The following is a 22,232-nucleotide window of genomic DNA, read 5'->3' as shown; positions in this document are numbered from 1 at the left end:
CTATCAGCAAGCTGGCATTCCCTTTCAAGACCGTGTGAAAGCACACTCTGTGAGGGCCATGGCGACGTCAGTGGCACACCTTCGATCGGTGCCGCTTCCTGACATCTGCAAAGCTGCAACCTGGAGTTCTCTCCATACCTTTGCAGCCCACTATTGTTTGGACAAAGCTGGAAGACAGGACTCCATCTTCGGCCAATCTGTCTTGCGTAACCTTTTTCCAACGTGATGTACCAACACCCTTCCACCTTCCCGGTAGGGTGCGGATGCCCTTTACCAAATTCCACCCCAGTTCTTGTGCCTGTTGCACGTCATTGGGTGCATTTGGTGCAAGTCAGGACATCCTCAGCTCGGTACTCACCCATTTGTGAGGACAACCATCCTGCTTGTCCTGTGAGAAAGCAAATGTTGCTTACCTGATGTAACAGGTGTTCTCACAGGACAGCAGGATGTTAGTCCTCACGAAACCCGCCCGCCACCCCGCGGTGTTGGGTTTGTTTTGTTTTTACTTTTTAGGCACTGCCTGTAGCTTTGAAAATCAGACTGAAGGGAGACCCCTGCTGGCTGCAGGGTCAGTGCCTTGCTGGGCATGCCCAGTAGGGGCCAGTCAAAGTTCTGTTTAAACTTTGACAGAAGTTTTCCGTGGTGGGCTCCATCCTCGATGTCACCCATTTGTGAGGACTAACATCCTGCTGTCCTGTGAGAACACCTGTTACATCAGGTAAGCAACATTTGCTATCTCATGCATATTCATTATGGATATCCTGGAAACGCAACTAGTTAGGTATTCCTCCAGGAGAGAGTTGGGAAACATTGGATTAGTCTTTGTTTCATTATCTGTAATCGTCATGTTGTGGTGGTGCCTTGTTATTAAACCAGCAAAAAAACCAAAAGTGTAGTAGTACACCAGCTTTCAAGACCATGTAGATTCCTACTTTCAGTCCTAGGTCCTAGTGTTGTCTCAATACCTCATGAACTATGGCATCTTTTGTGTTGATTCAATAAAAGTCCACAACCTACACAAAACTCAATTTTCTGCAGGACTTACACAGCTGCTAGAATCTGTACTTTCAAATTCTGTAAAGGGATTCTGTAGTATATCCCATATCTAACTCATGTTGGTTGTACATTCCTTTGAATACTTTTAATATCCCCTGTACATTTTATAAACTATAAGGAAGATATGTGTACATATATTGGACACATGATAAGAGACCCAAAAAAGGTTGAACTAGCACAAGCTTGAAACTTGTGAGCAGAGGAGTAGCTTGATTGGCGCTACTATTCACTATTTTCAGACCTGTGCTAATTCAAAATTTTTGTGTTTGTAAATTACAAGAAAAATCTTTAATAGTCCAGTTAGTTTGAGATTTTGATTTGCTTAAGAGGGCCTGAAATATATGATGCTGTTTCTGTCTTTTGTGCATTTAGATGCCATACCACATATGTAACCCTGACTAGGGTCAATAAAGTAGTGTGCTAGAGATTTCTGGAGGGTTCTAGCTCTCCAGGACTAGTAAAGAATTTGCGTAAAGGGTTCCTGCTCTCTTAGAAGTAAATTTAAGGACAGAGTTCTTCTACTGCCGAGCTCATACAAACTGCAGGGCTTTGTATGCTTTGTACTTATCCTTCCTGTTAGGGGAGTGTAATTATAGGGTGATGTGAGAATTTGGTGTTGGAGAAGGGTGATGTCATGGTGTAGATAAAGTAGTAATAATAGGAGGTACATGCCCTCTAAGGGAAGGGTGATTATTGAGGAAAGGTTATTTAAGATGCTTTTCCAGGCATTTTGAGAGGGTTGTAACAGAGAAGTCTGAGGAAGGTTTGGGAATATAGGGGCTCCTGAGGCAGATGTGTTTGTTGCTTAAGTTTGAAATCTGAAAAGGATTCCTAGGCATCAAGGAAGAGGAATCGAAAGTCAAAGGGTACTGTTCTTGCTGGGGAAGCTCCAAGAAAGAAGTGTTGAACTATGTTATTCCTAAGACCTTGGGGCTAACTTGGAGTTTGTATAATTCCCTCTTCAAAGAAAGCTATTTAAAGAAGTGAGGTTTTTGCTGATCTTGTTTGAATTTTTGGACTGTATCCTATGACGTGACTGAAGATTTTTCCTGTACAGATGTTTTTACATTTGGATGTTGAAGTCATGGACCCTTGGACCGAGCTGAAGTGAGAGCAACCTACAGGGAAGAGCCCTGCAGATTTCCACTGTCAGCTGGTGGAGTTAGATGAGGCCAAGGCCTAGCTGGAGCTTCACCTATACCAGCCCTCGTTCCCCTTAGGTTAAGCCCTTTGGGTGCTGGAGCCAGCAGATCTTAGGCGGGGGGCCTCTGCTGACAAGACAAAGATCCATAGGTATGGTCAAGAAACAGGCCAGGGTCCGAGGCAGGCAGAGTTCAAGCATGGACAGATAATCAGGCAATGGTCAGTGGCAGGCAGAGTTCAAGCGTGGTCCAGGAAACAGGCTGAGGACAGTACCAAAGATCTGTCCAAGGGAAGGTGGTTGAGACAGGCAGGCAGGGAGGCCCAGAATAGCACTGGCAGGCAGGTGAGGAGATGGAATACATGGAAGAACTGAAGACTGACTACACAATGGAGAATGAAGATCAGGAATTGAAGACCTGGAGACCAGGAACTGAAGACACAAAGACCAGGAATTAAAGACACGGAGACTAGGAATGTAGGCAGGGATGCTGAGTGTTGCGTTCATGCCTGTTTTCGCCCTCACTCCACCCTCTCTACCTCTGTGGCGACTGCCTTTGGGTCTGACGGACAGATGCTGCCTCGGCTTCTCCTCGCCGCTTCCTCCCATAGTCCCCGGGCTGGCCTGACACTGCGGATCCGCCATGTTCCTGATGATGTAAGGGCACGCGCGCATGCTCCAGAGTTTGTACCGGCAAGGGCGCGAACCTCGGGGGCATCCCCCCCGTAGTGACCTCATCCACTTCCACCTTAAAAGGCCTTTGTTTGCAACTACGAATTGAGTTAGCAAGGGGAATTCTTTCTCCGCTGCTCTGCATCCACAAACTTACCAAGGGGTACCTGCTCCTCGGGGGCCCCGCTCTCTCTTCTTAATTTCAGATTCTAAGACTGGATCTGGTGCTCGCTCCTCGAGGGCCTACATCCCTGAATGCTCAGAAGACTCCCTATTGCCTGGAAGCGATCGCAGATGTGAACACTATGAGTTCTATTGCAGATAGGAACCGGTACTCGGCCCATGTTCCTAATGCTGAAGACTCTCTTCTGTCTAAGACGTTATCGCAGGTATGGAGATCGTGATTGATTATTGCAGATAGGAACCGGTACTCGCTCCACGAGGGCCCATGTTCCTAAAACCTTTCAAAGACTCTTCTCTCTCAGAAGCTATCACCTACCTATATCTTGTGAATTACTATTTCATATTGCAGATAGGAGCTGGTACTCGCTCCATGAGGGCCCATGTTCCTAAAACCCTTCAAAGACTCTCTTCTATAACCCTCCAAAGACTCTCTTCTATTTCAGAAGCCATCACATACACAGATATTGTGAGTTCTTATTCCAGATTGCATTTAGGAACCAGTACTCGCCTAAAGGCTCCTGATCCTGAATATACTGAAGACTCTCTGTTGCATAGGGGCCATTACTGATATATTTACAATTGAGAGTGTATCATCTACTGGTTATGTATCCAGCATACCCTGTCTACTCACTACCTATAGTCTGTCTCTACAGCTCAGCAAACCCAGAGATTGCAGTTCCAGGATTTGAGGGACTTCAGCCCTGCCAGGTACATCAGCTCACTACTGCCACCTCTGGTGGTTCTACTACCTGTTTAAATAAAGAACTATCTGTGTCTGTCTCCATACTCCAGCCTAGCCGGTGGTCCCTCTCAGGATATCCTCCTGGGGGCGTGGTCATCTGCCATCGGCCCAGGGATTCACCAACTTACATTGGGTGCTCTTCCCCACACTATAAGAGTTGTACTGTCACTCTGTGGGGAGCCAACCCACTACAGATTGATAACTCTGCCTACGGAGTATTATAAATTGCCAGCTCCTCCCCTTCGGGGTACAGCATTGATCAGATTGCTAACTCCTCCCTTCTGGAGGAGCTGATCACTAACAGATTGCTAACTCCTTAACTGGAGAAGTAACAGATTGCTAACTCCGCCCCTCAGGGGAGTTGATCGACAACAGATTGCTAACTCCTCCCCTCGAGGGAGCTGATTGATAACACTGAGGCAACGCGCTCCATTAAGAAGTGGGGACATAAGAACATAAGAATTTGCCATGCTGGGGTCAGACCAAGGGTCCATCAAGCCCAACATCCTGTTTCCAACAGAGGCCAAACCAGACTACAAGAACCTGGCAAGTACCCAAACACTAAGAAGATCCCATGCTACTGATGCCAGTAATAGCAGAGACCATTCCCTATTGCCTATTACCGAGGCATCGAGGCAGGGGTGGTAAGGGCATTTTACAGGCCAGCACATCTGATTTCATCCAGGGGCACTGTGGGGCTTTTCCATTGCAGGCCCTTAAAGTTACACTGTGTTACATGAGCACATGCCTAAGAGGCAAAGGGAAGTGCAAGAGTGGTGATTTCTGCCATGAGAGGACCCAGTGGCTCCTTGGAGCATTTGAGGTTGATGTCCCAACATGTGGGAAACAGCGGGACTTTGTGGCATTGGTGGCCAGGCTGGGGCTGGAGGTAAGAGTGGCAGTCCATGGAAAACCCCACGAATTGCTGATTGTAACAGTACCCCCTCTCTTAAGCCCCTCTCCTGAGGCCTTGGGTTTGCAAGGGTACCAATGAGTTAAATCCCTTTGGGTATCAGCAGGTTTCTTGGCTTGGGTGGCGACCTTCAACAACCAAACAATTGGTTTTCTTCCATAGATCTTGCAATTTCTGGGATGGAAACTGAGCTGCAAGTGAAGGGATGATCCTTCTGAACTACTTGGGTGGAGGAAAGCCCCTACCGTGAGGGATAGAGATATCCTCCTCCTTTTCAGATTCTGGGCTGGAAGGAGTAGATGTATCTCTTCATCTCTTCCGGGGATAATGGACTCAAGCTGTCCTTTGGCAAGATTTCTTTCTTCTTCTGAACTTTTTCATTCGGATCTCTCTTGTTTCAGCTGTTCTTGTAACTGCTTGCAGACATCTTTAAGGATATTTTCTTGGGGGGCATTGTAAGGTGGTTTGAGTTCCTTGGGAATCCATACAGCAAGTTGGAAGTCTTGGAAGAGTGGAAGCCACAATCATTGGGCAGGACACACATTCAGATTACATACAGGATCTGATTCATCCAGGTCCCCAATGGATGAATTCAGATGTGGCCCAGTCAGATTGTGGATGATGTTGCTGAAGCCATGGCATGCCTAGTATAATTAGGCTTATGGCTCTGGGTAAGAAGTAGAAACTGATAACTTCCGGGTATGAGGTCCCAATATGCAGTGTAAGGGACACCGTAGACTGGGTCACCCATCTGCGTAGGGGTTTTCCGAAAACGGACAAGAGTACCAATGGTGGCATCATGGGTAGGGTAGAGATTTGGACGTGCTTGAAAATCTCTTGTTGTATGACATTCCCCCCCAGAGCCAGAGTCCATCAGAGCCTGGGTAGAGCAATGTATAGAGGATTGCTCCAAGGAGACAGGCAGGAGAAGCTGGGGTGTTGAGGTGATGAGTCCTAGAGTCACCCGCCTAATCGACTCTGGATGTGGCATCCTTTCCACTTGCACATGACATTGGGACAAGTTGTGGCCTTGTGCTGTGCAATATAGGCATAGACCTAGTTGCCTGCGCTGGGTTTTCTCTTCAGGAGCCAGGCGAGACCAGCTCAGTTGCATGGGTTCTTCTTGTAGCAGGGTTACTGGTGTGGCAGTATCAGGCGGAGGTGCCCATGTTACTTTCTCCTTGCCGAGCAGCTCTCTCGAGCTGTTTCTTGAAGGCACCGGTGTATTTTCACAGACAGGTCAATGAGTGCTTCCAGAAAGGGGGGGAGTTCCTGGTCAGCAAACTGATCTTCAATCTCTGGTACAAGGCCCTCCAGGAATATGACGAGCAAACTATCTCCCTGCCAATTCAGCTTTGTCGCCAGGGTCTTAAACTCAATGGCATACACTACCAGTGATCTGGAACCCTGGTAGCGATGCAATAAGTCAGAGCCTATTGTGGTTGTACAGCCAGGCTCTTCAAAGATTGTTTGAAACAACTCAGAAAACTGTTGCAAGTTGTGCAGCAATGGATCTGTACGTTCCCAGAGGGGAGAGGCCCATGCTAGGGCCTTCCCATCCAATAGCGAGAGAATGTAGGTGGTCTTCATCAAATTGTCTGCGAACAATTGAGCTTATAAGGTAAAGTGCATGTGGTACTGGTTCAAGAAGCCATGACCCTGCTTGGGGTGGCGCCAATAGTTGTGGTATAGACCGAATTGTTACTGGAAGCAGTGCTGGTATCACTACTGGCGGAGACTGGGTGAACAGTGGTGGCAGGGCATCCAGTCGAGAAGTGAGATGATTCATATTGGCAACCAAGAGTTCCAAGGCCATCTGTAGTGCCTGCAACTTCTGAGCTAAGTTGGGGATAATTTGCAGGGCTGTCAGGTCCACTGGGTCCATGGCTTTGGCTATCTGTTGAAGGCATGGACCCTTGGACTGAGTTGGAGTTGGCACAACCTGCAGGGAGGAGCCCTGTAGCTCCCCACTGTTAGCTGTTGGAGTCAGATGAGGCAGAGCCTAGGCGGAGTTTCACCTATATCAACCCTCATTCACCTTAGGTTGAGTCCTCAGGTGCCAGGGCCAGCATTTCTTAGGTAGGGGGCCTCTGCTTGACGAGATGAAGATCCATAGAGATGATAGAGTAATAGGCCAGGGTCCGAGTCAGGCAGAGTTCAAGCGTGGTCAGATAATCAGGCAGTGGTCAGTGGCACGCGGAGTTCAAGCATGGTCAAGTAACAGGCAGTGGTCAGTGGCAGGTGGTTCGAGCGTGGTCCAGGAAACAGGCCAAGGTCAGTACCAAAGATCTGTCCAAGGAAAGGTGGAATGGACAGGCAGGCAGGTGAGGAGATAGAAGACACGGAAGAACTGAAGACTGACCACATCACAGAGAACGAAGACCACTGGAACAGAAGACACGGAGTCAGGAACTGAAGACACGAAGACTAGGAATGCAGGCAGGGACAGTAAATCAACTCACTCTACTAAGCAGTAGGGGGACTTATTGCTGAGGCATCGAGGCAGGGCTGGTAAGAGCTTTTTAAGGGCCAGCACATCTGATGTCATCCAGGGGCACCGTGGGGCTTTTCCCATTGCAGTCCCTTTGTTACACTGTGTCGCGAACACGCCTAAGAGGTACTGGGAAGTGCAGGAGCAGCAGCATTTCTTGCGAGATGATTCAGCGGCTCCTTGCCGCATTTCAGGTCTGCGTCTCAACATGCAGGATATGGTGGGACATTGTGGCATCAGTGGCTGGGCTGGGGCTGGAGGTAAGAGCAGCAGTCCGCAGAGAGCCCGTGGACCACTGATCATAACATTGGATTCACTTTAAATTTTCCTTATTGGGGACCATCCATCGTAGTGGACCTTTTGATTTTGTTATATTTGGTAAGTCTTCCCTTGGGCCTCTCAGAGACTGATCTGGTGCACGCTGGCAATCCCTGGAGTACATTGACTGGTTCCAGAGCTGCAGCAGTACAAATAACCCCTTCTGTTCGTCTCCAAAGGGTGACCCTGAGAAAAAAAGAGGTTACACATAGGTGGTTCAACTTTCTGAATAAGCTGTGAAGTAATCATCAATGGTCCAATAAACCAGGTTGGATTGATGAGGGAACAGTCAGTAAGGAGCTGGGCCTATAAAAGTTTGCACCTACCTCACCATGAGATCTATAGAGCTTTAACTTTTTTTCTTGAGGGAGGGGGGCATTTTTAGTTGTTAAATGCTATCCCAATACAAAGATGAGCTTGACTAGTTTTGTTCTGGCATCACATTTTCAGAAATCTAGGGACTGCTGACGGATTTGTTGTATATTTCTTTCCCGTATGACTCAAATGCTCATGTTAAAGTGCCTTAACATGTTTAGCAAATAAATTAGCTGGTGACAATGAAGGTTAACAGATCTTAGAAGAGCATATCTTAGCTTGCTGTAGTTTACATACAAAGCAGATCTGATTTATCATGGGATTATCTCAAAAGGACAGGGCATACAGCCCAAAACCTTTGATGCAATGCAATCATGAATCAGTTTAAAAGCCCTATGATTCCTTTCTATAGTGCTACAGTACATGCTTCCAGAAAAGTGCTATCTTGTGGTCCAGTAATAACGATTATTAATGCTACCCATGCCCTTGGCTCTCTAGATGTCAAATCATTTAACAAATCTTTACTCAACGTATTATCCTCTGTGATAGATTTTCAGCCGTATGAGGGGGTGTGTGTGTTATAGACTCTCATTTGCATAAATGTTCCCTGACCTGACTACTTATCCTGCCGCAGACCTCTTTTGCATTTTCCTATGAATGTTTTACTATTTTTTTTCTAACTACTTTGAAATGGAATTCTATCTACATGTGCCATTTTCTTTCTTTGAGAAATCATGTCCTCCTCGTCTCCATATTCCACCATTCCTCTCCTGTCGCATTGAGTCTGTCTTTTCTCTAGATAGGGCAATTTACTCCCCTAATTAGTTTCCTGATTTAGCAAAGTGTCAGTTATGCCAATTATCAGATTATAAGACTGAAGGAATGATGGAATTTTCTCAGCTGTCATTCAGAATCCCCCCCTGGGATATTAGAAAGTCAGGGCACTAGTCATGGTGCCCAGCAGTTTATTTATCGATGACTTGGGGTTAGCACGGTGTAGAGCTGTGATTAGAACACACACATCCCAGTTAAAACTAAACTTTCACAGGCCTAGACCATGAAACCTGCACTAAAATGGGCCCCTATCATTCCAGAAGTACCTCCGCAATGATTGATGCTCGCTTCAGAGGGGTGGGTATGGATCTTGCAAAGCCCCCCTCCCCCCCCTCAATCTCCCGATGGAACTGCATCGTTCTTGACATAGGAGAGGAGAGGAACAGGAGGGAGGTTCCTATGTAGAGGACCGCATCATTCTTGGGGGTATAGAGAGGCTAGGGCAATACAAAGGTGCTCGCAGTGTGGCATAATCAAAACCATGCATGTTGTTTCTGATAGAAAACTGACCCATGGGGAAAGCAAGCGCAGATTTCTGTGGATAATTTTTTCAAGGGGCAATAATCAAAGGAAAACGACCCGCATAGTGTGGGGTTTTCCTATCGCTTTCGGGGACCCCCCCAATTCCTGACGGATGAGAAAATATCATATGATATTTTCATCCAACATAAAAACGATTCACATCCCTATTAGGTTCTATCTTAGGAGTTACCACCCAGGAAAGGAGACCTAGGTGTTATAGTGGATAATACATTGATATTGTCAGCCCAATGTGCTGTGGCGATCAAAAGAGCAAATAGAATGTTAGGAATTATTAGGAAGGGTATGGAAAATAAAATGGAAGATGTCATAATGCCTCTGTATCGCTCCATGGTGAGATCACACCTTGAATACTGCATGCAATTCTGGTCGCCACATCTCAAAAAGGATATAGCTGCACTGGAGAAAGTGCAGAGAAGGGAGACCAAAATGATAAGGGGCATGGAATGGCTCCCCCTATGAGGAAAGGCTAAAGAAGTTAGGGCTGTTGAGTTTGGAGAAGAGACGACTGAGTGGGGCTATGATAGAGGTCTACAAAATCATGAAAGGACTTGAACAAGTTAATGAAAATCAATTATTTACTCTCCCAAATAACAGAAGGACCGGGGGCACTCCATGAAGTTAGCAAGTAGGTCATTTAAAACAAATCAAAGAAAATTCTTTTTCACTCAGCGCTTAGTTAAGCTCTGTAATTCATTGCCAGAGGATGTGGTTACAGCATTTAGTGTAACTGGGTTTAAAAATGGTTTTAATTAATAAGTAATAGTAGCTTATGATTTATCTAATGTTTGGGTACTTGCCAGGTACTTGTGACTTGGATTGGCCACTGTTGGAAACAGTATGGCATATCTTACATTCTTATGTATCAGTGTCACACCTGCATGGAGCTCTGATAATCCGTTTGCTAGCTGTCCATGCTGTATTCATGTTTTTAGTGTATCAGAGTGACACCTGCATGAGACTTTGAAAATCTGTTTGTCAGCTATCTGTGCTGTATTCAGGCTTTGTGTATCAGTGTGAGGCCTCCATGGGGATTTAATGAAGATCTGTTCTTCAGTTGTCTGTGCTGTATTCATGCTTTACATTTATCAGTGTCACACCTGCCTGGGGCCTCTGATGAAGATCTGTTTGTCAGCTGTCCTTGCTGTATTCATGTTTTAAGTGTATCAGTGTGATACCTGCCTGGGGCTTTGATAAAAATCTACTATTCAGCTATCTGTGCTGTATTCATGCTTTTACATGCATCAGTGTGGTGCCGGAATAGGGCTCTGATGAAGATCCATTCGTCAGCTGTCCATGCTGTATTCATGCTTTACGTTTATCAGTGTGATACCTGCCTGGGGCTTTGATAAAAATCTACTATTCAGCTATCTGTGCTGTATTCATGCTTTTACATGCATCAGTGTGGTGCCGGAATAGGGCTCTGATGAAGATCCATTCGTCAGCTGTCCATGCTGTATTCATGCTTTACGTGTATCAGTGTGATACCTGCCTGAGGCTGTGATAAAATCTACTATTCAGCTGTCCGTACTGTAATATGGTTAGCCAGGACCGATGCTTCTGCCCACGCCCGTCCCTTCACAACAAATAAATAAATACTCAAACAACGGAATTAGGATCAAACAGGCCGCAGCTTTATTACCAAACACCCAGGAGCCCAAGTCAGGTATCCATAGCAATAAATCTTCCCCCACTGCCCATCCGCCACCACCCAGCAAGACGGGCACCAGCAGGCTAACCCAGCGCATCCGATGACCCCCGCCACTGTCCAGCAAGGAGTCGTACCCAGGGCCGGCACGTCCATTAGGCGAACTTCGACGGTCACCTAGGGTGCTGAGCAGTAGGGGGCGCTGAAAAGCAGCCATGTGGTGCCGCAAGCGGGGCCTATCCTACTCGCGGCAAAGAGAAATAGAGACTGTGTGCTTCTCAGAAGCACACAGTCTGCGCCAAAACAGATAAGGGAGGGGGCAGCACAAGGGTCGCCTAGGGTGCCCAATACCTTTGCACCGGCCCTGGTCATACCAGCAACAGCTGCACTCAGTTGTTCTGCTAGGAATCCCTGACATGACAGCTGTCAAGTCAGACAACCGTTAACCAAGGCTTAACCCCCCAGTCGCTCGGGCTACTTGCCATAGGTGCAGGTAAGAATTACCTGTGACCCCCAAAGATATGGCCAGGATCCCCCGAAGGATGCATTCCAAGGCCTCCTGTATCGAGTTCAAGAATAAGTCCATTCCAATAAAGGACAAGTGGACCCCCATTCCCCCTAAACAGACCACCCTCCAGGTCCCAGGACCAATCATGCCTGATATGACAACCAATCTAATTGAAAAAAAACTAGCATACCATAATTAATATCAACTCCAAATATTAATTCAGAATTATGAATGACCATCATATATGGGCACAATGTGTTCTGTAGGTACATATTATTCAGTGTGCATTTGCACATCAATTCTTGCCGCAATATTTAATCATTGGTCATTTTTAGTTTTTTTAAGTGATGCAAAATTAGCTGAGTTGTGAAAATATTTCTTTCACGTGATAAAGAATTACATAATTCTGAATTAATATTTGGAGTTGATATTAATTATGGTATGCTAGTTTTTTTCAATTAGATTTCATCTTTACTACTACCATATTGAGAACATTATCATCAAGTGACACTATTTCTACTTGTGAAGTGATATGAAAACCACCCATAACAGCTAGCCACAAACCGATCTGCTGATTGGCCTTAGCGTGACTGCGACGCCAAATTTAGTTGGCAATTTCAGCAGGCCTTGGAATTATGCCAGGCCAGCAGAGTACAACAGCAGGCAACAGGATAGAAATGGACATCAAGCCCCCGCGAACCATGCTAATGAACTTGCGGCCAGACATTTTGCCCCAGTCATTACCGCCGAGATGAACAACTAAAACATGTGGATGACTGAGCCAAGCAAGCCCTCAACACGAGGAAGGCAGCAACTCCCCCCCCCCCCCAACGAATTCCCCTCCACCCCAGCCAGCAAACATTTACTCCCAGACCCTCCAAAATGTGTCCCGTACGGACATCCCCGAGCATGCGACTGGGCCAGGCGATGTATGAATGTCCCACGATCCATGCAGCAGTCCCCCGGCACACAGCACCTGCAAGGGAAAACAATTAACATCATGCGCCGACTAAGCAGCGCCAGTTTGCACATACCCCGCAAAGGCGTGCGATTTCCACCTCCCTGTCCTTTGAGTTACTCCGCCAGACAAGCCAGATGAAGCCACGGAAGTTGTGGCCCCAGTTCGAAATGAGTGAGTTCCAAACCTGGACGCGTCCATCCCTATGGCAGACAGGCCAGCCCCACAGGCTCTGATAAAATCCACTCTTCAGCTGTCCATGCTGTATTCGTGCTTTTACATGCCTTGCTGTGATGCTTGGGAGTTCTGATGAGAACCAGCCTAACAACGCCTTGGTTTACTTTAATTCATAAAGGTGAGCGTAACTAAATGGGATCAGCTTTGAAAACTGCAAACACATTAACACAAGTATTTCCTCAGTACTGACAAAACTCTGAATGAAAAAGGTGAAGGTGGCAGTGGGGGGGGTCCTTACAGATATATTTTTACTGCTAACTCAATAATGTGAAGAAATCTTTAGGGTCTCGCTGCTTCAGGTGTTCGATGCTTGTATCCTGAAGCGCTTAGTGAATCTCCTGGTGGAGTGCATCCTTCACATGCTCAGAGCCCCCTCCGCCTGCCCGTGGAAATTTGTGCAGTAATAAGGGGGGGGGGGGTCATTTGTATGAAAGGCTCTGTAAGGGGAGGGGGCAGCAGGAGGTATTAGGCACTCTCTCTCTCTCTCTCTCTCGTGCGGGTGCAGACTCGGTGGAGCTCATTCATTCCACACTTCTACTTCCTAGGCCAGCTCAGCTGTCATTGAATTCCTGCAGAACGCCTTTCTTGTTGTTGCCCATGTGTACAATAGACCTTACAGCTTTCCCATACTTCTGGAAACAATGTCCTGTGATGGAAGGCGGAGGAGTTTTATGTGCAAGTAACTCCTGCAGCCTGCTTCTCACAGCTCTCCCACCGAGCCATCACTCGAGACTACCGAGTCTGTTCAGAACCCAGCTACGACTTATCCTCCGTCAGTACCATCGAGCCCATATTATCCCTCTTCTCAAGTCTCTCCATTGGCTCCCTGTCTGCTTCCGTATGCAATTCAGTCTCTCCAACAAGTGCCGTCACTCTGCAGGCCCTTGTTAGCCCTCCTGATGTCCTCTCTCCATCGGGCAAGCTGCTCTTATCTGTGACCTTCTCCTCCAGCTCCAACTCCCAACTCTGCACCTTCCACCTTGCTATAACCTTCCTGAACTAGTTCACCATGTGCCCTCTCTAGCCATGTTGAAGTCCTCCCTAAAATCCTGGCTGTCCCTGATCATAATCTTGTCAGTTGTAACCATGTTTTCGCAAATAATTTCCCTATAGTCTCCTTATTTCTCTTGTCTAGACTGCAAGCTCCACGGAGAAGGAACTGTTTCTTACTTATGTCTCTGTAGCTCTGTACATGCAGGGCCAGTGCAAGCCTTTTAGGCAAACTTTTGATATTGTGCCCTCCCCCTTATACACCTGCCTACCGACGGCAGCTCTATTCCAGCATTCTCCCTCTCTCACCCCACTCAGTACCTTTCACTCACACTCTGCCAAGCCCTGCATCCCCCCCATCTCTGCCCCCGTCCATAATTCCTAGCATGTCTTCTTTCCCCCTCTTTCTTTCCTTCACTCTCTGCTCAGCACATCATCACCCCCTTTTTGTATTACCCAGCATTCTCTCTCTCTCTCCCCCCATCCCACCCCCACATCACTTACAAACATTTCAAAATGAAGCTTTAAGCTGAAAATATTTCTCTGAAAACCAACCTGCACAAAATAGCAGGTGCAAATATGATTGAATATTTTTGGGGGGATAATTCTTGGAAAGAAAAGTATGCACGTTCCCTCTGAAAATTTGTGCCCATCTGCAGGTAAAAAGCTCCTTGGTAAAAACATAAGAAATGCCATACTGGGTCAAACCAAGGATCCATCAAGCCCAGTATCCTGTTTTTTAACAGTGGCCAACCCAGGTCATAAGTACCTGGCAGGATCCCAAAGAATAGATAGATCCAATGCTAATTATCATAAATAGTGGCTTTCCTCAAGTCTACAAGGTTAATAATAGTTTATGGATTTTTCCTCCAGGAACTTGTCCAAACCCTTTTTTTAAAACCCAGCTATGCTAGCTAGACCTTCCAGTCTTCAGGTACAATGAATGATTTTAATGATAGGTTACATATTACTAATAATAGATCTTAAATTTAATTTTTGAGTTTTTATCCACTTTGCAAAAATAATCTTGATGAGGCTAGTACTCAGAGTATCAGACTGTGAGTGAGATGTCCTAGCATGTATCTGAGGTCCTGAAGCCCTCAGTCATTGACTCTCTGTGTGACCTCAGGGGAAGCACATGACCTCCCTATGCCTCAGTCACTGACTCTGTGTACCCTTGGGAAAGTCACTATTTCTGCCTGTGCCTCCAGTATCTAGTTAAAGCCACAGAGCTCGTTGTAACATGGCTTTCCCAGTAAATTAATAAACAAAGAAATCTAAAACTAGCTGAACAAACAGAATTGTCAGCTCCTTGAAAGAAGCTTGAATTGTTTGGCACAGTCATTTCATTCAACATCAATATGTCTAATTGTTTCTGTGGATTTCTCCATATAATGTCACTGATAATAACCTGACAGTCCCTGTTAATATATACTACACTGTACAAGACAGCTCACATGCTTACTGTGCCCCTTCCAGAAAGAGTTTCAATCTAGCAATGACTGCAAGGAAGTTAATTGGCTTGTTCAAGGTCAAAAAGTGGATAAGAGAATCAAAACAAGGTTATCAGGTTCATAGCTCTATGTTCTGACTGTTACCTTATGTTTTCAAATCACTGCATTCAATTTCATTCCAAAGTGAACCTCTCTTCAATAAATGGAACAAATCACAAAACCCTGAAGCTATTTTTTTTTTATAGTGATGCAAATAAAATCTTAAGAAGATCAAGTTGTGGTTATGCTTGGTAATGGATAAATGGGCAATATACTGTAGATTTAATTTGCAGAAGGATAGACTAGTTCTGCACAATATCTATTAGTGGTTCACAGAATAATTCTTTAATATACACTAATCCTATATGTACAGTCCTGGCCCATTAAACATTCCAGCAGTCTGGAGCAAGCCATTCATCTTTCACGGCAAACCAAAATTTTCTCTATTGAAGTCAATGACAAAGTTCACATGTATTTCTGAGTTATGATGAAAACCAAATGCCATGCTGACAGCCTGCAGGAAAGTTTACAGGGCCAGTGCTACAAGTCTAAAAGACTTCTTGAAAATCAAACAAGTAATTTATCCACTTAGCTGAGATAAGCTCTGGAGAAAAGATGCTGAAATATACTCTGTGTGTGTTTATATATATATATACAAATAAAGGCATCTATCGGTCTATAACTATGTCACATATATATATCTGGCGCACACAAATGTACACCCGATTTTATAACACTGGGAAAAATAGCACAGCTTAACTGCCCCTGCAGATCTTACCCGATGGTGGTCCTGGGCGTTGAGTAACATCCTCTCAAGTGTGCCAAAGCCCCCGGAGGACTCTGGAGAATCCATGCCCCACCCTCTCCTCCACTGTTTCTGGAGGCGGTCGAAATTTCCCCCAAAAAAGATTTCAACTTCAGAATGCCCAACCCCTCCCCTTTGACAAAGCATTGGCTGGGTGTTACTCGCGGACCAGTTGATCCCTGTTAAGTCGTGGCCCCAGGAGCATCAGGCCACATGCTAGCATCCTGATGGTCCCGGGGGAAGTTAGGCTGCAACGTCTGAGTTGTTGCTGACTTTTATGAAAATAATGCAGCTTGCGATTTTTTTTTCAGGCATGCTGCTTTTTTTTTTTATTAGCATAAAATTATCTAGCAATAACCTACCTGATGTATCGGGGGTTTATGCAGCTAAGTAAACAACCATCTTAGACTGTGAGCCCTCTATGGATAGGGAAAGATGTAGAGTAACTAATTATGACTTGCCTTGAACTCTGGACTGGAAAGGCGAGGAAGTAAATCTAAAATTCGGTACATACATGCTGAGATCCGTGCATACTCTTATCCCCATTTCAGGAGGGCAGTTTTCTGTTGTCTCTTTTTCCCCTAGGCATGTACATGGCTTTGAAAGATGCCCTCCCCATTGCCTGCAGAGCATGATCATTATATTCTCGGAATGGAGTGGGTAACTTTTGAGTGCCAAAGAGCAAAAGAATCTACTAAAGCTGCCATACTCAGCTTTCTTGAGATTATTATTTCCCTGAAGTGTGGAGGAATTCATTCTTTGTTCTCCTGGGCGCTAAGCATAGCGTGACATGCAGGCTTTGTACAGAGAGAAAGTTTCACCTTGCACTGCGCCTCTGAATAGGAATGCTCTTGACACCTGAATATTTATCACCGGACCGTTTTGAAAATGAATGAAATGAAATCTGCTGTGCGAGATGACTGTTTGAACTGCAAAGTACATTGTAGCATCTGCGAATGCTTCATCCTATTAAAAGGATTTCTTCCACATAGCACATGACATGTTGTTGGCTCTGTGCTTGCCTGTATAATTATATCACTGTCTCAATTGGGAAAAAAAAGTGCCTTAGATTTACAAATATGATTTTTCAAATTGCAATATATAGAGGCATGGTAAGGTAGTTCCTACAAATATAAGAGGTGCCATGCTGAACAGACCAATGGCCAATGGAGCCCAGCATCCTGTCTCTGGCAGTGGCCAGTCCCGGTCACTTAGAAGAACCCAGCAGATCCTAATAGGAAAGGCATCAAAGTGGCTAAATAAGTTTTGATGGGTACGTCCTCCAGAAACTTCTCCAAACCTTTATTAGATTCAGCTAAACCACTCACTAGGGATGTGAATTGGGTGCCCGATCATTTGCACTTTCAGGTTCATGTGGCTGAGGGAAAATCTCATGTTCCCACGGATCAGCATTTTTTTTTTTAGTGAAAAATCGTTTTTCGGCTTAGTGCAAGCTAACGGGAGTTAGCGCGCACTAACAATAGTGTGCACTAAGCCGAAAAACAATTTTTTGACAAATTCGGGGGAATGCGATTGTTTCTCGTTTTTCACCGCTATATGACAAATTAAGAAATATCGTATGATATTTTAATTCATCATAAAAACGATTCACATCCCTACGGCACTCACCTTGATAACATTCTCTGGCAACAAACGTCCATAACTTAATTGTTCATTGACCGAGAAAATACTTTTAAAATTCTGATTGCAGCCTGCTACTCCAGCTTCAGTCCTTGTACCAGAAAGGTCGAGTTCAGTGGTGTAAATTCTGCTCGAGCAGTCCCTGCAGTGGAGGAACGAGGGAAGCAGAGCCGATCCCCAGAGGACTGGCTTTTGCCTCTGCTGTTACTGCTTCCCAGGGAGACCTCTCCCTGCCATGTCTTCACCGGGAGATTCCTCCGCTCCTGGCTCTAAGAAGCACTTGTGAAATGGTCACTTGGGTGTCCTTAATCTGAACTTATGCCATTGAGAAACGTTCACATATATTCAAACAGTTCTGCTGGGAACTGCAGTAACTTTTAAACTTCAGCCTCATTCCGTGCAAAAGACTGCAGCTTGTTTCGAAGCCTGAGAGACTGTTTCCAGCTGTTCGGGTGCATTCCCGTCCTTGTTCTAAGACTGCTGGGGTTTGCAGCCATGCATGCTCAATAACTCCACACTGCTGAAGAGGAAAGCGAATGCAGTGCCTGGGCAGGAAGGCAGTAGTGGAATTCAGAACCATTTTAAAAGCCATTCATCCTGGTACACAGTGATTTACCAGGCAAGTTGTCTGAATGTTTCCCACATTCAATCCAACGATCAGTTCACATGGCCTTCCGAGGTGCAAGTTCTTTCAGCCGGATTCAGGGGAGGCATTTCTGGAAACCTTTTTATTGTTTTTTTTTTGTTACGGGGCGAGGTTGGATTGAAAACCAATGTACCTAGGTTGCATTTTTCAAGCTACCAAAAATCTGCCTGCAAAAACCCCAGGTTTCAAATATGCAGGTTCTTTGTTCCAGTGCGCCACTTTCAGAGGGAAAGTACTTACGGGCGAAGTACCTAAATGGGCTGTTTAAAAATCTCTCCCTTAATTTCTATTGAAAACACTACAGAAACTAATTTTGGTGCATTCACATTCTCCTTGCACTGAAACCCTTTACTGAGCAAGGTCTTACGATCAAGTTGTTCTCTATGGCATGGGGCTGCGTCCTGATTTTGTGTTTCTTTTTCTTTTTTGTGAGTTTTATTTCACTTTGTTTTCCATTTTAGCACACACTAAACTCAAATAGTGTGCACTGAATTCAAATAGCAAGCACTAAAATGCAAATAATGTGTTCTCAAATGCAAATAGCATGTGCTAAAATTCAAATATCATACACCAAATGTAAATAGTATATGCTAATTGCAAATAGCATGTTAAAATGTAAAAAGCGTGCTAAAATGCAAATAGCGTGCGCTAAAATGGAAAATTAAAGGAAATAAAAAAGATTTATTTGGGTGATACTTTTTTAAATGGATCAAAGTGAAGCATCCTGCTTTATTGAGTTTTTCATGTTTTTTTTTTAAATGCACATCCTTACTCTATTGAGTATTTATATCAAGAACCTTGCAGTATTTATCTATATGCCTGTTAACTAGATAATGGTATAACAATTAACAAAAACATTTTTCCAATGATGATGTTTTATTGGGTAGCCATGATCAATACTAATGTAATTATTGTATTTTTACAGCAAACAATAATTAGATCACAGAACAGAAGATTCTGCTTCCTTTATTGTATTTCTAAAATTATCTCATGGGGACCATTGCTTAGACTACTTATTTCTTGCAATTTAATATGTAAAAATAATGATGGAATGAAACATGCTTACGTGAGGAGGAAATTGCCTTTTTAAAATTTTGCTTCTGCCTCATTAATATGCAAGTTTACTGGGAAATTTTGGAGCTGCTCATTGTAAGTCTAATTAGTCTCCAGAGAATCAGTGTGGACCACTATTATCCGCTGGTTAGTCTGTTTACTTCCTGTGCAACTGATTTACTTACTAATGCTTGTATGTCCAATGTAGAACCAAGGAAGGGCATTGATATGCCTTCTGGATATTCCATAGGAAGTACTTATGCGTGTAGCTTAGCAATAAGGAGTGATGAATATGGTGTTCTTTCCAGACATTGCAACTGCCTATCCAGATAAGAAATCCATCCTGATGTATGTTACCTCGCTCTTCCAAGTCCTACCCCAGCAAGTCAGCATCGAAGCCATTCAGGAAGTAGAAACTTTGCCACGACAACCAAAGGTCGCACTGGAGGAACACCAGCGCTACTCCCAAAAGGTGAGCCCTGTACGTCTCCTCTCAGAAGGATAGTTTTTGTTTCCTCCAGCATGGTACTACCGGTGGAAATCAGTTTATTCAACCTAGCATTTGCTAAATTATGAAGAATTCAGCACAGGAAGGAACATGAACAGTATTTATGACACAAGATTTTGCATGTTGTAGGCGGCCATTATGAAAGTACTTATGCAACAAAATGTTTTTTTACTACAGTGCGTGCCCATTGCTACATCATGCTGATTGCTCCTAAAAACACAGCTTAAATGTTGTGATTTTGTTGTAAAAAAAAAATCTAGGGCACTTTTATAACCGCAGTTTATAGGTTACAAGGAATATATCCATTTATAATCTATTTCTAGAAATTTCACAAACCCCTGAATACTTTCCAAACACCTAAAATAATATCTGTCTTTACTCAATTATGTATATTATCCATGACCATCAGCCTCCTCTTAACTCCGTAAAATAGATACATGAGTTCTTGAATGTAGAGGAAAGAATGATCTCAAAGACCCTTTGATGGCAAAACACTTGCACAGGTTAATGCCAGATGCTTGCTTATATGATAAGGTTCATGCTGATTCATGGTTCCCAATGAATTCTTTACTGAAAGTAAGGGACAGAGAGCATGCACAGGCAAAAGAAAAACAGTAGATGCTACATCAATAGCTAGGTCCTTTCTTTCTTCCTATACAGTCTCCCACTACTTACCTCCCACTGAGCTATTTCCACTGGAATGCTCTGGGCTTGTCATTTTAATCCCAAATTAGAATGAAAACGGACTGTCAAGGAGCATGCTGTCCTACATGCAGATCCTACATACATTCTTGGTTGAGGATTGGCCCAGTTGTTGTATTAACTCTGTCCATAATTTCCTGTTTCAGTATCTTAATCTTCAAACATGCCTCTGCTTGAACACTGCTCGCTCTTCCTTGTGCTTTCTGTTGACCATTAGTTATAACTTACAGTGCTTAGTAGACCTCCAAATACAGATCTCTTCCTCTTTTCAGTCTGAAGTTGCCTCATGCAGAGTTTTTCTCTTCATTCACAAGGGATAGATCTTCTTTCTACATCTTAAGAAGGATCAAACACCTCATTTTCTCCTTCCCTGTTCTAGGAAAAAGGATTAAGCTGCTTCGAGACAGATCCAACACTTCCTCTCTTTTCTCTAGGAAACTTTCCATTAAATCTCTCCTTTTATTTGGAAGAGCCCAAACAGAATTTTCTTCTTCCAGGACAGGCTCCAAACCCCCCCTCCATCTCTGTTTCCATAGGGGTCTCTCAAAGCACTCTGCTGACAGATCCCAAAAATACCTGTCACTCATAAGGGTGGAAACCAGGGAGTTGCACCATCTTTTGTGCTCTTATTTCAGACATATAAAAGTTCATTCTTGATAAAATTGTATCTAAGGCTAGCTGGATATTTAAAAAAAAAAAAAAAAGGCTAAAATCTGTATTTTACTTTACAGTAAGTGGACATGCATCCAAACCATCCAGATAAATTTATTTATTTTATTTATTTATTTAACATTTTTATATACCGATAGCCGTATACAGATCGTACCGGTTTACATGGAACAAAATGGGAGGCCACAAAAGGGCGTATCCTCCCTGTTATAATGTAACTTTTTGCTCTCATTGTTTAATTTGTTCCCCCTAGTTTATTGTAAACCGGTACGATAAGACTTAGTTCTTGAGCATCGGTATATTAAAAGAATTTAAATAAGTAAATAAATAAATAAATAAAACATAGAACAGTGATAAACAAAATAAATCAAAACAAAACAAACAAATCTAGAACTATCCTGCTAATGTCCAATTTCTCCAGCTGTTAAGTTGTTTTCTGGTGTGTGAACAGGACATTTTTTTTCTTTTGGTTTGGTTTTCGTTAAGGTTTTCCATTTTTTACTTTCTTTCATTTCTTTTCCTTTATTTAAAATGAAAAATCCCAAACAAAGAAAATTTGACTCTAGGCTGGCGCCATTTTCAATGTTTGCCATACCCGAGGCTTTCACCATTTTGTTGTATGGCGCCTGCCTTGGGACACCTGGCATCTATGGGGAACAGTCACCAGTGGGACAGGAGTGACTGGGGATCGGTGGGAGGTAATGGATAAGAGGGCCTGAGGAAGGGCTATTTGGGGGGGGGGGGGGGGAAGTAGGCAGTGACAGGATCTTGTTTTTGAAACTGAAACAAAAAAATAACATTTCATTTTTTTAACTTCATTTTCAAAATAAATTTACTTATTTTTGCTTATCAGTTGCCCCATCCACAAAAACTCAAGTCGATGAACAAATTGAAATGAAACAGGAAATGTTATAAAAGAGTGTCACTAGCGGTGTGCCAAAGAGATCAGTTTTTGGTCCAGTTCTCTTCAACGTTTTCATAAAGAATATTGCAGAAGGGTTATTGGGTAAGGTTTGCCTTTCCGTGGATCATACCAAGATCTGCAACATTATAGACACCTGGGATGGTAAGGTATGGAAGACATAAGTAGGGATCTTGTGAAGCCTGAGGAATGCTCTAAAGTTTGGCAGTTAAGATTTAATACTAAAAAATTCAGGGTGATGCATAAA

At 44.1% G+C, this 22,232-nt stretch overlaps 1 protein-coding gene across 1 annotated transcript in view; it reads left to right on the top strand.

The window, feature by feature from the left end:
• DMD (dystrophin) overlaps positions 1 to 22,232 on the top strand; it is a 3,148,630-nt gene that overhangs the window by 1,122,978 nt on the left and 2,003,420 nt on the right. Inside the window, exon 8 of the mRNA XM_029603105.1 lies at positions 19,493 to 19,656. Coding sequence (XP_029458965.1) covers positions 19,493 to 19,656 — 164 coding nt within the window. The remainder of the gene's footprint in view (positions 1 to 19,492; positions 19,657 to 22,232) is intronic.

Source organism: Rhinatrema bivittatum, chromosome 5 (assembly GCF_901001135.1).
Source record: "Rhinatrema bivittatum chromosome 5, aRhiBiv1.1, whole genome shotgun sequence".
In the NCBI taxonomy this organism is placed as follows: Eukaryota; Metazoa; Chordata; class Amphibia; order Gymnophiona; family Rhinatrematidae; genus Rhinatrema; species Rhinatrema bivittatum.
The sequence above is the reverse complement of the archived record's forward strand: the minus strand, read 5'-3'. Positions and strand labels throughout refer to the sequence as shown.